At 35.0% G+C, this 15,025-nt stretch overlaps 1 protein-coding gene across 1 annotated transcript in view; it reads right to left on the bottom strand.

Moving 5' to 3' along the window:
- Positions 1 to 15,025, bottom strand: part of dpy (dumpy) — a 256,705-nt gene that overhangs the window by 67,154 nt on the left and 174,526 nt on the right. Inside the window, exons 22-35 of the mRNA XM_065347532.1 lie at positions 11,720 to 11,935; positions 11,001 to 11,183; positions 10,717 to 10,917; positions 10,054 to 10,224; positions 6,435 to 6,554; positions 5,973 to 6,353; positions 5,438 to 5,875; positions 5,040 to 5,357; positions 4,630 to 4,959; positions 4,242 to 4,559; positions 3,834 to 4,163; positions 3,431 to 3,754; positions 3,017 to 3,346; positions 2,627 to 2,935 (exon numbers count right to left, since the gene is read on the bottom strand). Coding sequence (XP_065203604.1) covers positions 2,627 to 2,935; positions 3,017 to 3,346; positions 3,431 to 3,754; positions 3,834 to 4,163; positions 4,242 to 4,559; positions 4,630 to 4,959; positions 5,040 to 5,357; positions 5,438 to 5,875; positions 5,973 to 6,353; positions 6,435 to 6,554; positions 10,054 to 10,224; positions 10,717 to 10,917; positions 11,001 to 11,183; positions 11,720 to 11,935 — 3,969 coding nt within the window. The remainder of the gene's footprint in view (positions 1 to 2,626; positions 2,936 to 3,016; positions 3,347 to 3,430; positions 3,755 to 3,833; positions 4,164 to 4,241; positions 4,560 to 4,629; positions 4,960 to 5,039; positions 5,358 to 5,437; positions 5,876 to 5,972; positions 6,354 to 6,434; positions 6,555 to 10,053; positions 10,225 to 10,716; positions 10,918 to 11,000; positions 11,184 to 11,719; positions 11,936 to 15,025) is intronic.

The following is a 15,025-nucleotide window of genomic DNA, read 5'->3' as shown; positions in this document are numbered from 1 at the left end:
AAGATGATTACATCCCAATCACTGTCGAGGAAGTTAGAGTCAATATTGGGGATTTGCCACTTTCTCTTCTAAGAAACCCCTCAAAAAATGATAAGGGGGTGAGAAAGAACCCAAACTTCCCATCCACTTCCGAGGAAGTTGGGGTCAATATTGGAGATTCGCCACTTTGTCATCAAAGAAACAACTCATAAAATTTTGAAGGGGAAGGGGGGAGGAGAGAACCCAAACTAACAGAAAAACTTTAAAACTAAATCGAAGGGGCATGCAAAAGAACAGCCAAAACGTTAGGCATTGGAACCAAATTTTTAGAGAAATTTTGAAAGTCAAATTTCGGGCAAAAAGAAGAAAAATTAATGTTTTACCAAATTGACATGGAGAGCTGAAATTTGTTACGTGGCCTACTTTTGCCCCCCCTCCCCCCCCCCCGTAATCGACTTTTCGTCAAAATTGCAAATATAGTTTTTTTTTTGAAACTTCAAATATTTTGACATAAATAATTCTCCCTCCTCTTTTCAATGAGAACATTTTTTGAAAATTTTTCCCAGAAGTTCTGCTTTTTGACATATTTTGTCAATAGTGCAAAAGAGTCCCGATTTTTATGCCAAATATTGCTACAAAAAAATCGTAACTTTTTTGGTTTCATTTTTCAAAAAAAAAAAAAAACAGTTTTTTGGTCACAATAACGAAAAATGTTTCAACTTTTTTTAAGCGAAAATTTTTAGAAAGTTCTGGTATTTTTGCCAAAATTTTGGGAAGTACTGGTTTTCCTCAAAATTGCAAGTACCTACTTATTTTCTTCTGATTTTTTTTTTTTATTAGGTATTCAACCCACCTTAAAAATTTTATATTTTTTTTTTTTTCAAGATTTTGATTTTTGATTGAAAATTTGAAGATTTCGCTGCAAAATTTTGGGAAGTTTTAGTTTTTCTCAAAATTGCAATGTCCTTATTTTATTATTATTTTTTTTTCATTATTTCAATCAACCATAGACATTTTTTATTTTTTTTTCTTGCTTCAGGATTTTGATTTTCGATTGAAGATTTGAAGATTTCGATTTGAATAAATTACGACTCCTCCCCCCCCCCTGAAAAATTCCCTGTCGGAAGTGTTACTTACTGTTTTGCAAGCATTTTCAAACGACCCTACCTTTTTGCCCAAATTACAGAAAAGTGAAGTTCTTTAATAGCGTCGTTCTTTTTTTTTGGCAAAAAGTGTAAAAAAAACAATTTTGTTAGGTGCAGTTCTTAAAAAAAATCATAACTGGTCCTAATTTCAGAAATGTTGGAATTTTTTTGTCAAAAGTGCTAGAAAGTCGTGATTTTTTTATGTTAAAATTTCAGAACAATGTCCCAATTCTGACTCAAAAGCAATGAAAATTCTTCATTTTTCCTAAAAATGTTCATTGTTCAATCAATTTTTGGAATATTTTTCTGTTTTTTTCATTATTCAAAATTTTCACTGGAGCCACGATGTCTTGCCAAAATTACAAAACGAGACGCAATTTTGTAAGGTCTAGTTTTTGAAAAAAATCATTAGATGGCGAAAAAATGCCATTTTTTAACCAAAATTGCAAAAGAGTCCAGTTTTTTGCTAAACTGTTTAGAATTCCAAATTTTTTGTAAAATGCTGAAAAGCGTTGCAACTTTTTCTCAAAAAAAATCCTTATCTGTCCTAAAAATTATCATTATGTGATCAATTTTCAAATTTTTCTGTTTTTCTCATTCTTCAAAATTTCAACTTCTTTATTTTCCAAATCTGATAGAAAATTTAAAGATTTCGACTTCATTAAATTTTGAACTCATTTCCTATCTCGTTGAAACATTTGGCGAATCCTGTTATGCTGTTTTGTCAAAATTATCAAACAGTTGCTCTAATTTTTTGACAAGCAAAACGTTACCAAAATTTCAAAAAATCGTGTTGCTTCTTCCTTTTTTTAATCAATTTTTTGGAATTTTTTTCCCATGTTCTTCCTGCAAGATTTTGATTCATTTTCGTATTTTAATCTACGAGTAGTTTTGTTTGGAAATGAAAATATTTGGATTCGAATAAGTTTTCAACTTCTCCTCAAAATCATAATATTTGAAATGAAAGAGATTCTTTCCAAAACTTCCACTTTTTTTCAGAAAAAGTTCCATTTTTTGTCAATGTTTTTTTTTTTTTTTTTTTTTTTGGCAGAAATTGTGAAAAGTTTTTTTTTAAATCAAAAGTTGAAATTTTCCATTTATTTTCGGCTTTAAAACTCGATTTTTTCCTCGTTTTTTCTAGTTTTCCTGGGAAATTGTGCACAAATAAATTTTGTCTTGACTTTTGGATGTACATACAAATTTTTAGCGTACCTACTCAAGTCTTGTTTTTTCACAAAATTACCAGAAAATCCTGCATTAGTTTCTTCTGTTCAGAGAAGGCTTTCAATTTTCAATTTTTCCTCTCCGTTTAGGATTTTGAATTTTGAATTATTTTTTTTAGATTTAACCAACAAAATATTGACTTGGGTAAATTTTAACCTCGAACACTCTCAAAGGGAAATGATCGAGCAAAATATTGGGAATTTCGGTCAAACGTGCATGGGATAACAGTAGAACTTCGAATACACTGTAAAAATAAGCTGGCAAAGTTGTGCACTTACCCTCTTGTACACATCTAACGAACGGATCGCCGACAGTATTCGGAGGACAGCTGCAAATCGGATTATGGTTGATGACATTGCATCTTGCATGCAATCCGCAAGTGCCAGGGCACGGATCGGCGCATTTTTGAGCTATACAAGCCAGACTAGGACTACACTCCGCACTAGTTACGCATTCGGGTCGACAATTCGGTGGTGTTCCGATGAAGCCCTGGTTGCATGAGCAAAGCGCGTGTGAATGACTAATTTCACATCTGCTGTTAGGGCCACATGGTGATGGATCGCAGGGGTTCCTCGGTGGTGGCGGAGCTGTAACAAAAAAAAGACATTTGTGGTTGGGAAATTGGTTTTGGATATTGTAGTAACTCAATAATGTTAAGGTATACTCACGAGCAATTGGTTTCCTTCTGCATGATTGGAATGGATTTCCTACATGATCTGGGAAACATGTACATACTGGAATATGATTAACAACGGTGCACTCGGCGTTATTTCCACAGACTCCCGGGCAGGGATCTCTGCAGTGACTAGAAAGGCAAGCGGCGTTGGGTGCACAGTCGCTGTTCATCACGCACTCTGGACGACAACCTGAGTACGGGTTTCCAATATATGGCGGTATACAGGTACATAAAACGATACCGTCCTCTTGGTAGGAACATTGGGCGTTCTCTCCGCAAGGCGAAGGACGACATGGGTCTTTGGGTACTGGTGGTTGTACAGCTGAAGAAATAAGTTGAGATTAGTGTCAAGGTGGAGAAGTTGATGGGAAGAAGACATGATGTAGATAATAATAAAGATGCTTACTTGGTGGTATTCGAGAGCAGCTTATGAAGGCGTCTCCTTCGTAGCCTGGCAGACAAGTACAATACGGAGTGTGATTGACTACATCACACTTGGCATTCAGACCACAAGATTTGGCACATGGGTTTTGACATTTTTCGTGAATACAGGCTTTGTCGAATGGACATTCTTGGTTCAAGACGCACTCTGGACGACAATACGGCGGACTTCCCAAATAGTTAGCGATGCAAGAGCATACTGGATGACCTTCTCGGATTTGGCAAATGGAATTGGGGCCGCAGGGATTCGGATCGCAAGGATTGCTTGGAACTTTAGGTTGTTCAATGGCTGTAAAGAGTTGATTTTTGAGCATATCATTTTCAGTGAGAAGGTTTGTCAGTAATCTTGTATCAAGGAAGATGCTTACCTGGTGGTAAAACACACATAACGAATGGATCACCAACGTGTCCAGGTGGACAACTGCAGATAGGGTTGTGGTTGATGACGAAGCATTGAGCACCAATACCACAAGTACCGGGACAAGGATCTGAGCACTTGTGATTGATACAGCATTGAACCAAAGCACATTCAGTGCTGACAACACATTCTGGTTTGCATAAAGGTGGTGATCCTCGATATCCTGGCAGACAAGAGCAGACGGCATAGCCCTCAGGTGATATCAGACATCTGCTATTGGCTCCACAAGGTGAAGGATCACATGGGTTTGATGGTTTGACTGGTGGTAATGGTGGTAAATCTGTAACAACATTGGTAATTTACATTATTGACCCTGATCTTTGGTTCTTGACTTGGAAAAGCTGACTTGGAAACTTACAAGTACGATCTGGGTAACAATTAAGTGATGCATCGCCTGTATGACCTTGAGGGCAATAGCATATTGGTTGATGATTGATGACTTGGCATTCTGCGTTGACTCCGCAGACTCCAGAGCATGGATTTATACATTTATTGTTGAGGCAAGCCTTCGTCTGAGGACAGTCAGTGTTGATCACACATTCTGGTCTGCAGGCCAAGTAAGGGTTGCCAAAGTATCCTCGAGCACATTCGCAAATTATGTGACCGTAGTTATTTTTGCATATGGCATTGGCACCACAACGATCTCTATGACAGTGGTCTGCCGCAACTGGAGGAGCTGCATTCAAAAAGAGGTTGATTAAGAAATGATCAATATAATCAGTACATTGAGTGAGATGAAAACTTACTTTTGATTGCTGTACAGTGTTCGTAGGGATTTCCAGTAAGTGTTTCTGGACACGAGCAAATTGGCGAATGCTTGACAACCATGCAATGGGAGTTGATACCACAAGCTCCCACACAAGGATCTAGACATTTCTGTCCCAAGCAAGCCAAATTGAAGGGACAGTCGGCATTATACAGACATTCTGGGTGACAAGATGGATTGTAGTATCCATTTGGACTAGTACATGGATCACACATGGCTACTTCTGTGCCATAAGCATGGCATGTGTTGGTTGGGTCGCAAGGTGATGGAGTACATGGTAACGTTGTGTTGGGGTATGATGGATAAGTAGCTGTTGGAACAAATTGCAAATTAAATTGTGACCAAATAGATGGTGATTTATTGAAGGTGGCTTTGGTAATGATGACTTACGTTTGGGCACACATTGAATAAATGGATTGCCAGTGAAGCCTTCGCGACAGATGCAAGTTGGCATGTGATCTCTGCATAGACAAACTGCACCAAGACCACAAACGCTCTTGATACCGCATGGATCTTTACATTGGTAATTGATGCAAACTCGGTCGGAGCCACAATCGGTGTTCAATACACATTCGGGTTTGCATCCTTTCTTAGCATCTCCTACGAAGTTCTCCATACATGTGCATACTGCTCGTTTATTAGATACTTTACAGTATGTGTTTGGTCCACATGGATAAGGATGGCAAGGATTTGGTTCTGGTTTAGCTTCTGCAAATGATCATAGAAGAGATTCAAAATTAATAGTCTGTAGATGCAGACAGGAAATTTGAGGTTTTGATAACGCTTACCTAAGAGGTAACATCTAGTTAAGGGGTTTCCAGTAAGACCATGGTTACAGGTGCATACTGGATGATGTTTTTCTACTCGACATGATGCTCCTATACCGCAAGATCCTGGGCATGGGTCTTGGCATTTGTAAGCAACGCAAGCCTTGTTGAAGGGACAGTCTTCGTCAATAGTGCACTCAAATCCTGTGCAGCCGCCATTCGAATCTGGTACTATTCCAGGAGGGCAGTTACAAAGGGGTTGTCCATCGTGAGAAACGGTGCAAGTGGCATATGGTCCGCATGGATTTGGATTGCATGGATTATGAGGTATGAGTTGACAGCTTGTATACGGATCGCCTTGGAAGCCTTGCTTACAGAAACATTGCTCGGTACTTCCAGTAACGTAACAGTCGGCATTAGGGCCACAAGGTCCAGGCTTGCATAAATCTCTAACTCGTTCTACAATGAAACAAAATGATAGCAAATTAGGAACAAAATATGATGATTGGTGATATCCACATAATTGAAAAATTGATATTGAAATTTTTCATCTTACCTTCGCAGTGTTTATAAGGATTTCCAACAGTGTTTTCTGGACAGAAACAACAAGGTGTTCTGTTCGGATCGCAGATAGCTCCGTAACCGCAAGGATTCGGATCACACGGGTTCTTTTTCTCAACACAGCCTCGAATGGTGTTCGTACTCTCGACGTAACCGTTCAAACAAGTACATTTAGCGTATCCGGTGCTGAGCAATGTGCATTGAGTGTTGGGTCCGCATGGCGATGGATTACAAGGATTCTGTGGTAGTTGACAAGGTATGCTTGGTGGATCTCCTTCGAATTGTGGCAAGCAGAAACATAACGCCGATCCTCGCACAACTTTGCAGCCGGAGTTAGGACCGCAAGGGTTTGGTCTACAGTCGTCGCCTTCTGGTACTGTAGGAGAAAGAGGAAGGTGAGATTTATGTGAGATTTTTTTTTTTTGGAGAGATGGTTATGAAAGAGATTGAGACTTACTGCATTGTTTGAATGGATTTCCGGTCATTCCTTTTGGGCAGAAACAGACTGGGTTTCCGTTATCCAATTCGCATTCGGCGTGCATACCGCATGGATTCGGTTTGCATGGGTTTTGGGGTACTGAAACAGAAAGAAGAATGTGAAATTAGGGTTTTAGAACGCCTTGTAATGAATCACTCTTCAAAATTTTTAGTTGATCATTGAATGCAGGTCACTCTTCAGAAAAAGTCAAGGAAGTGTCAGGGAAATTTCATATCACGCCCCCTGATTTCTGCTTGCGTCGTGATTTTTGGTAAAATATTCGCGAAATATCTATTTTGCTCAAATTGCCAAAGAAGTCAAATTTTTCTCCAAGCTGTAAGAAGTTCTATTTTTTGTCGAAATTGTTGAAAAGTCTCAATATTTTGTCAAAATTGCCAAAGTGTTCCTTTTTTGTCGAATTGTAAAAATGTCTGAATTTGATCAACATTGTCAAGAAGTCCCAATTTCTGTCAAAATTGTCAAAAAATTCGAATTCTTCTCAAAATGGTCAAAAATGCCATCTTTTGTAAAAATTGTTGGAAAGTCTCAAAATGTCGTCAAAATTGTGGAAAAGTCTCAATTTGATCAACATTGTCAAGAATTCCCAATTTTCGCCAAAATAGTCCAAAAATCCCAATTATTTCCAAAACTGTTAAGAAGTCCCAATTTTCGCCAGAATTGTCAACATTTTCAAATTTCTGTCAAAATAATCAAAATATACAAACTTTAGTCAAAATTGCCAAAAAATTTCAATTTTTGTCAGAATGGTCAGAAAAATTCCAATGTTTGTCAAAATTGTCAAAAAGTTTAAATTGTCAAAAAATTCCAATTGTTGTCAAAATTATCAAAGAAATTCCAATTTTTTGTAAAAATTGTGCAAATGTCTCAATTTGGTCAACATTGTCAAGAAGTCCCAATTTTTGGCAAAGTTGTCAAGAAATTCCAATCTTTCTCAAAATAATTGTCAAAATTGTTAAAATATTCAAACCTTAGTCAAAATTGCCAAAAATTTCCAATCTTTGTCAAAATGGTCAAAAATATTCCAATCTTTGTCAAAATTGTCATAAAACTCCAATTGAAGGGTTTAATTCCAAGTCGGCCTAAGTCCATTTTTATCATTTTTGAGTTAGCAGCGCCATCTGGTGGTACAGGTCGGTTAACACCTTTATCACCTTGTCCGAACACCTGGCGTTACTTTTTTCGCTCAGGAGCGCTGTTTTGCCGGCTCGAAAAAACAGCTGATTATTCCAAAGTGGCCTAAATCATACATTTTTTACGAGTATTTGTATACAAGTGCGGTTGTGCCGGTTTTTTTTTCCATTTTTTTTTCAGAATAGACGAAATTTGAAGGTGCTTCGAATGAAATTGTTTCATAAATGTATTAAATTAATGATTCGTGAATGTTTTTTTGAAAAAACGCGTTTTTCAGCTCTTTTTTGAAATTTTTAACATCAGATAATTCCAAATGGGCCTAAGTCCACTTTTTCTGACTATTTGACGCGCTCTGGAGCTGAAAATACGCAAAATTAAAAAAATACCAATACGGTACTTTAATGCAGAAAGATCAAGCTTCACAACCATATAATCACATCATTTATTATTGAAGCGGAAGGGCGAGAAAAACACTTATTTGTGTTTTTCTCGAAACGGAAAAAATGGACTTAGGCCGACTTGGAATTAAACCCTTCAATTGTTGTAAAAATTGTCAAAAAAATTCCAAATTTTTGTAAAAATTGTGCAACTAATTTTTTTCTAAATTGTCAAAAAATCACAATTTTTGCCAAAATTGTCCAAAAATTCCAATATTTTTTAATAATCGTGCAAATGTCTCAATTTGATCAACATTGTCAAGTTGTCAAGAAGTCCCAATGTTTGTCAAAACTGTCAAAAAAATCCAATTCTTCTCAAAATGGTCAAAAAATTCCAATTGTGAAAAAATTCCATCTTTTGAAAAAATTCTTGAAAAGTCTCGAAATGTTGTCAAAATTGTGGAAAAGCCTCAACTTGATCAACATTGTCACAAAATCCCAATTTTCGCCAAAATTGCCAAAGAGCTACTTTTTTTGTCAAATTGTAAAAAGGTCTGAATTTGATCAACATTGTCAAGAAGTCCCAATGTCTGTCAAAACTGTCAAAAAAATCCAATTCTTCTCAAAATGGTCAAATAATTCCAATTTTTGTCAAAATGGTCAAAAAAATTCTAACTTTTGCAAAAATTGTTTGATCAACATTGTTACAAAGTCCCAATTTTTCCGAAATTGTCAAAATATCTCATAAAATTTTTGTCAAAATGGTCAAAGTATTCAAATTCAGTCAAAATTGCTAAAAAATTTCAATTTTTGTCAAAATGGTCAAAAAAATTTCAATTGTAGTCAAAATTGTTGAAAAAATTCCAATTTTTTGTAAAAATTGTGCAAATGTTTCAATTTGATCAACATTGTCACAAAATCCCAATTTTCGCCAAAATTGCCAAAGAGCTACTTTTTTTTGTCAAATTGTAAAAAGGTCTGAATTTGATCAACATTGTCAAGAAGTCCCAATTTCTGTCAAAACTGTCAAAAAATCCAATTCTTCTCAAAATGGTCAAAAAATTCCAATTTTTGTCAAAATTGTCCAAAAATTCCAATTTTTTGTAAAAATTGTGCAAATGTTTCAATTTGATCAACATTGTCACAAAATCCCAATTTTCGCCAAAATTGCCAAAGAGCTACTTTTTTTTGTCAAATTGTAAAAAGGTCTCTGAATTTGATCAACATTGTCAAGAAGTCCCAATTTCTGTCAAAACTGTCAAAAAATTCCAATTTTTGTCAAAATGGTCAAAAAAATTCTAACTTTTGCAAAAATTGTTTGATCAACATTGTTACAAAGTCCCAATTTTTTCCGAAATTGTCAAAATATCTCATAAAATTTTTGTCAAAATGGTCAAAGTATTCAAATTCAGTCAAAATTGCTAAAAAATTTCAATTTTTGTCAAAATGGTCAAAAAAATTTCAATTGTAGTCAAAATTGTTGAAAAAATTCCAATTTTTTGTAAAAATTGTGCAAATGTTTCAATTTGATCAACATTGTCAAGAAGTCCTAATTATTGGCAAAATTGTCAAAAATGTCAATCTTTCTCAAAATTGTCAAAATATTTAAATTTTTTGTCAAAATGGTCAAAACTATTCCAATGTTTGTCAAAATTGTCAAAAACTTCCAATTGTTGTCAAAATTTCTCAAAAATTTCAATTTTTTGTAAACATTGTGCAAATGTCTCAATTTGATCAACATTCTCAAGAAGTTCCAATTTTTGCCAAAAAAAATTTCTGTTCATGTGAAAAAAATCCAGTTTTTATAAAAGGTCCTGGAGAAAGTTATAATTAGGGCTACGTATGATTGTTGAGACTATCAAGTTCAGATGTTCGTCTTCTAAATATTGGATCTTTTTAACAACTCTGACAATTTTTGTCAACATAGTGAGACATGAGACAATCGGTCATTTTGTGTGAGCCATTTGAAGAGAACATCTATGATTCTGGGCGACTCTTCGAACATGGAGGCAATGATCTGGTTTGACTTAGATGACCTAACGAGACTATCCAATTGATAGAATACATACCCAGACATCCTTCATTGGGATTTCCATTATACCCTGGTAAACATTTACAACTGGCTCGATGGTATAGAACATCGCAAATGGCATTCGGACCACAACGGCAAGGATTGCCGCATTTTCCTTGGATACATGCTTCATTCGAAGCACAGTCTTCATCTCGCTGGCAACCGGTTACTGTAACACATACGGGAGAAGTGAGAGAGTTAAATTCACCATGTAAAGCGTATCCAATTAAACGCCTCGCACGACGTAATAATGTTTACAAAATTCGCGCATTGGCGTCGTTTTTATTGATTTAATTTAACCAACAAACGATTTTTTTTTTCTTTCGTGCCATTATGATGCGTTTTTTTCCTTTTCTAGAGCCAATTTTCTTTCATCACCATAACCCACACTAAGTGGATTATTTAACGCTCGGTAGTCGCGATAAACGCCCGACCACTGCACTCTATCTCTCATATGCGGTCGCCTCTATATTAGTAGAAGGTGTGCGACCTCAGAAATATGCATAATAATGGTAACGAGACGAAGTCGTCGTCTTAGTCTTAGACGCACCGGGCGTTAAATAGGCGCATAGAGAAATGCATTATATGTTGCAGGGTGTGAATTTTACGTATACGAGTATTGTGTTTGTGGTTAATTGAGCAATGCAATAATGCAACTTACCAGCAGTGCAGGATATGTATGGATTGCCACTGGTACCATGCGGGCAACGGCAATCGATTTTGTGATTTTTTGGCACACATTCGGCGTTCTCGCCGCAAGAGTCTTCGAAGCAGGGATTTATACAGACTCGGTTCAATCTGTCGCATAATTTTTCAGGCGGACAGTCTTCGTTGTATTGGCAAATTAATCTGACTGAATCGACTATACAAGAGAATGTTTTTATTAGTATGGCAAATGGAGATTGATTTTGCAGATTTGAGGAAGAGGAGGAGGAGGGTACAAACCTGGAATACAGCCTACGAATCCGTTTCCTTGGTATCCTTCTTGACAGCTGCAGTCAGGACCTCGGTGTGTGTTGACGCAGACAGCATATTCAGCGCAGGGGTTATGAATAGAGCATGGTAACTGACAGACGCCTTTGAGGCAAACTTCGTTTACTGAGCATTCCAAATTCGAGTGGCAGGACACTAAAGGAGGGTATTTCATAAAACATGGATTACTATACAGACAGAGTGTAAAGAAGGAAGAACCAAAATATAGACATGGTTTATATCTACAAAAATGTTTGATTGTGTAAAAATTATATCTACAAATTGTCGATTTCGATTCTGTCTTAATGGTATCTAGGTCGATTACATCGTGCAATATTTCATATCCAATAACTTATTCTACTCTTGCATCTTTATGTACTATAATACAATCAGTGTACAATTTTTTTTTTGCACGTATATTGCACCCCTGGAGCTCAAAGCTGTTCACACCATACCATATTTACATTTTTAACCCATAACTACTCGACGTTTTCTCTCAAGCACACAGAACTGTACAATATATACCTACTTTACTCTGCATCTCTACATGTAGAAAGATTCCTCTCACACGAGTTATTTTTATTTAGTAATTTTGTTATATTTTTGTATTAATTAATGGTTGGGGTTTTTAAAAAAAAAAATTAGATATTAAATAGTGGTACAATAATGAATCGGGTTGGTTAGTGGCTTACATGGTTGTGGTAAATAACACCCATCGCTAGGATTTCCTCGGTATCCAGCCGGACATGTACATACTGGCCTGTGTTTGACCGCGTGACATTTAGCAGTCGGAGCACACGAATGTGTCTGCTTAGCTACGTGACACGTATCTTCACACACGTGATTTACACAAACCTCGGTGTCGTTACAGTGTGAGTCCAGCTCGCAATGATGTTTCCGACTAGAGCCTATTTACAAGTTATGTTACAAGAAGAAGTTAAAAGGTGGGTTTCGTTTTGTTGAGAAACGAAATATGTTGGTTTATAAAGAAGATTATTCACAAGGGTAATTCGGTAAATGGAGTTGGTTACTCGAGATGTGGTGTTTTGACGCCAAAGGCATGTGCCAAAATTGGAGAAAGTCTTGCTTTTTTGCCAAAATTGCGGAAGAGTTTTGAATTTTGTCGTCAAAGTTGCAAAAAAAGTTCGATTTTTTCAAAATTACAGATAAGTCCTGATTCTTTGGCTAGAATTTCTAAAAAAATTATGCTTTCATGCCAAAATTTCTAAGAATTTGTTTTTCTTCCAAAATTGCAGTCCTGTTTCTTTTTTTAATTCCAATTCTTGCAAAAATATGTACCAGAAAAGCTCCGATTTGTGGCAAAATTGTAAAAATTCTGTTTCTTGCAGTGTTGAAGAAAAGTCCTGAATTTTTTAACCAAAGTTTTAAAAAAGTCCAATTTTGCACAAAATCTCAAAAAAGTTCTGATTTTTGGGGAAATTCCAAAAACTTGTCACGCTAACAATATTTTTAAAACCTGATTTTCCGCCTAAATGCAGAAACCTTCACCTTTTTCTAATTTGACAAAAATTCAAAAATTAGGTTTCTCTGCTTGAAATGGAAAAATCATTTGTGTTTTGGTCAAAATTAAGAACAGCTTCCAATTGCTGCGCCGAAGCTGCAAAAATGTCCAACTTTGCCAAAATGAGATAAAAGCTTTGCTTTTCGGCAAAATTAAAAACGTTTTTTCTGCCAAAATTGCCAAAATTGCAAAAAAATACAATTTTGCCAGAATTTCAAAAAAAGTACAACTTTGCCAAAATTGCCAAAACGTACAATTTTACTAAAATTGCCAAAAAGTACAATTTTGCCAAAATTGTCAAAAAGTACAATTTTGTTAAAATTGCCAAAAAGTACATACAATTTTGCCCCATTTTCTAAAAAGTACAATTTTGCCAAAATTGCCGTAAAGTACAATTTTGCCAAATTTGCAAAAAAAAAAAAAACAGATTTTCTGTCTGAATTGCCAAAAAGTACAATTTTGCCACAATTTCAAAAAAGTACAATGTTGCCAGAATTTCAAAAAAAGTACAATTTTGCCAGAATTGCCAAAAAGTACAATTTTGCCAAATCTTCTGAAAAGTACAATTTTGGCAAATTTTCTAAAAAGTACAACTTTGCCAAAATTGCCAAAAAGTACAATTTTACCATAATTGCCATAAAGTACAATTTTGCCAAAATTGCCGTAAAGTACAATTTTGCCATGTTTGCAAAAAAAAAAATTCTGTCTGAATTGCCAAAAAGTACAATTTTGCCAAAATTTCAAAAAAGTACAATGTTGCCAGAATTTTAAAAATAGTACAACTTTGCCAAAAAGTACAATTTTGTCAAAATTGCCATGCAGTACAATTTTGCCAAAATTGCCATAAAGTACAATTTTGACAAATTTTCTAAAAAGTACAATTTTGGCAAATTTTCTAAAAAGTACAATTTTGCCATAATTGCCATAAAGTACAATTTTGCCATGTTTGCAAAAAAAAAAATTTCTGTCTGAATTGCCAAAAAGTACAATTTTGCCACAATTTCAAAAAAGTACAATGTTGCCAGAATTTCAAAAATAGTACAACTTTGCCAAAAAGTACAATTTTAACAAATTTTCTAAAAAGTACAATTTTGGCAAATTTTCTAAAAAGTACAGTTTTACCATAATTGCCATAAAGTACAATTTTGCCAAAATTGCCAAAAAATACAATTGTGCCAGAATTGCAAAAAAGTATAATTTTGCCAAAATTGCAAAAAAAATGATTTTCTGCCAGAATTGCAAAAACTTCTGCATCTTTCAAAATTACAAAAGTTATGTTTTTTAGCTAAGTTGCAAAAACTTGGCTTTCCTGCCAAAATTACGAAAGTCTTGCATTCCTGCCAACTTTGAAAAATTCTTGAAGTTTTGAGCCTATGTTGCAAAAAAGTCCTATTTTTGCTAAAATGCCAGAAAAGTTCTGATCTCTGGCGAAATTACAAAAACATAATTCACTGACGAAATTCCAAAAACCCTGATTTTCTGTCAATGAGCTTTTTCGCCAAAGTTGTAAAAAAGTTCGGTTTTGCCAAAATTGCAGAAAATTTTTATTTTTTTGGCAATTATTACAAAAACTTGTTTTTTTGCCAAAATTTCATTTCTTGCTTTTTGTCAGAAATTGAAAAATGCCAGATTTTCTTACCAAAATTTCAGAAGAAAGAATCCTGAATTTCCTTGTCAATTTTCAAAAAAATGCAGTTTTGCCAAAATTGCAGAAAAATTTGTTTTTTATAAAAGTTTTTTGCTAAAAAAAAGTCTTGCTTGTTTTCTTTTGCGAGGAATATGTGCATTATGCACCTGCAGAAATTGCACAAATCTTGCTTTCTTGGTGAGAGTCAAAAAAATTTATTTTTTGGCCAAAAATTTTCAGAAATCCTGCATTTTACAATTTTTTTTTTTAATGATAGGTGCATACTTTATTCTCTGCTTTTTCAAATTCTGATTTTTTTCACTTTTGTTTTGTTCTGTTTAGAAATACAGACATATTCAGATTGAAAAAAATTTAATTTCGAATAAATTTTTTGCCGATCCATCTCTTCTTTTAAATTGAGACATTTCAAAAAAATCCCTACCTAAAAATGTTGCGTTCCAATAAACTGCTGTGTAGATATAATTTTTCAAATAAGATGTGATATTTCTCAGAGGGAATTCAAACCGTGATCAAATTTTTATTTCAAAAAAAAAATTCACATGCCATTCTGTTTGGTAAAATTAACGGTCTAGTTTTCTCTCGTTTATTTTTTATGTACCAAAGTAAAGTAAACGGCACTTGTTGTGGTCTGATCGCCATTAAAGGAAATTTTGCCTCATCATTACGAGTATACTTAGTAGATATGTACATAGTTTTTTTTTTTTCGTTGTTACCACAGAAACTTCGTGACGATTCCAACTCCATTTACGAATAACTTAGAATTATAATTAAATACACTATATACTACAAATAGGTGAGGCGAATACGAGAGAAAAATGCGTTTCTACG

This window comes from Planococcus citri, chromosome 2 (assembly GCF_950023065.1).
Source record: "Planococcus citri chromosome 2, ihPlaCitr1.1, whole genome shotgun sequence".
NCBI lineage: Eukaryota > Metazoa > Arthropoda > Insecta > Hemiptera > Pseudococcidae > Planococcus > Planococcus citri.
This window is presented reverse-complemented; position numbering and strand designations above follow the sequence as displayed.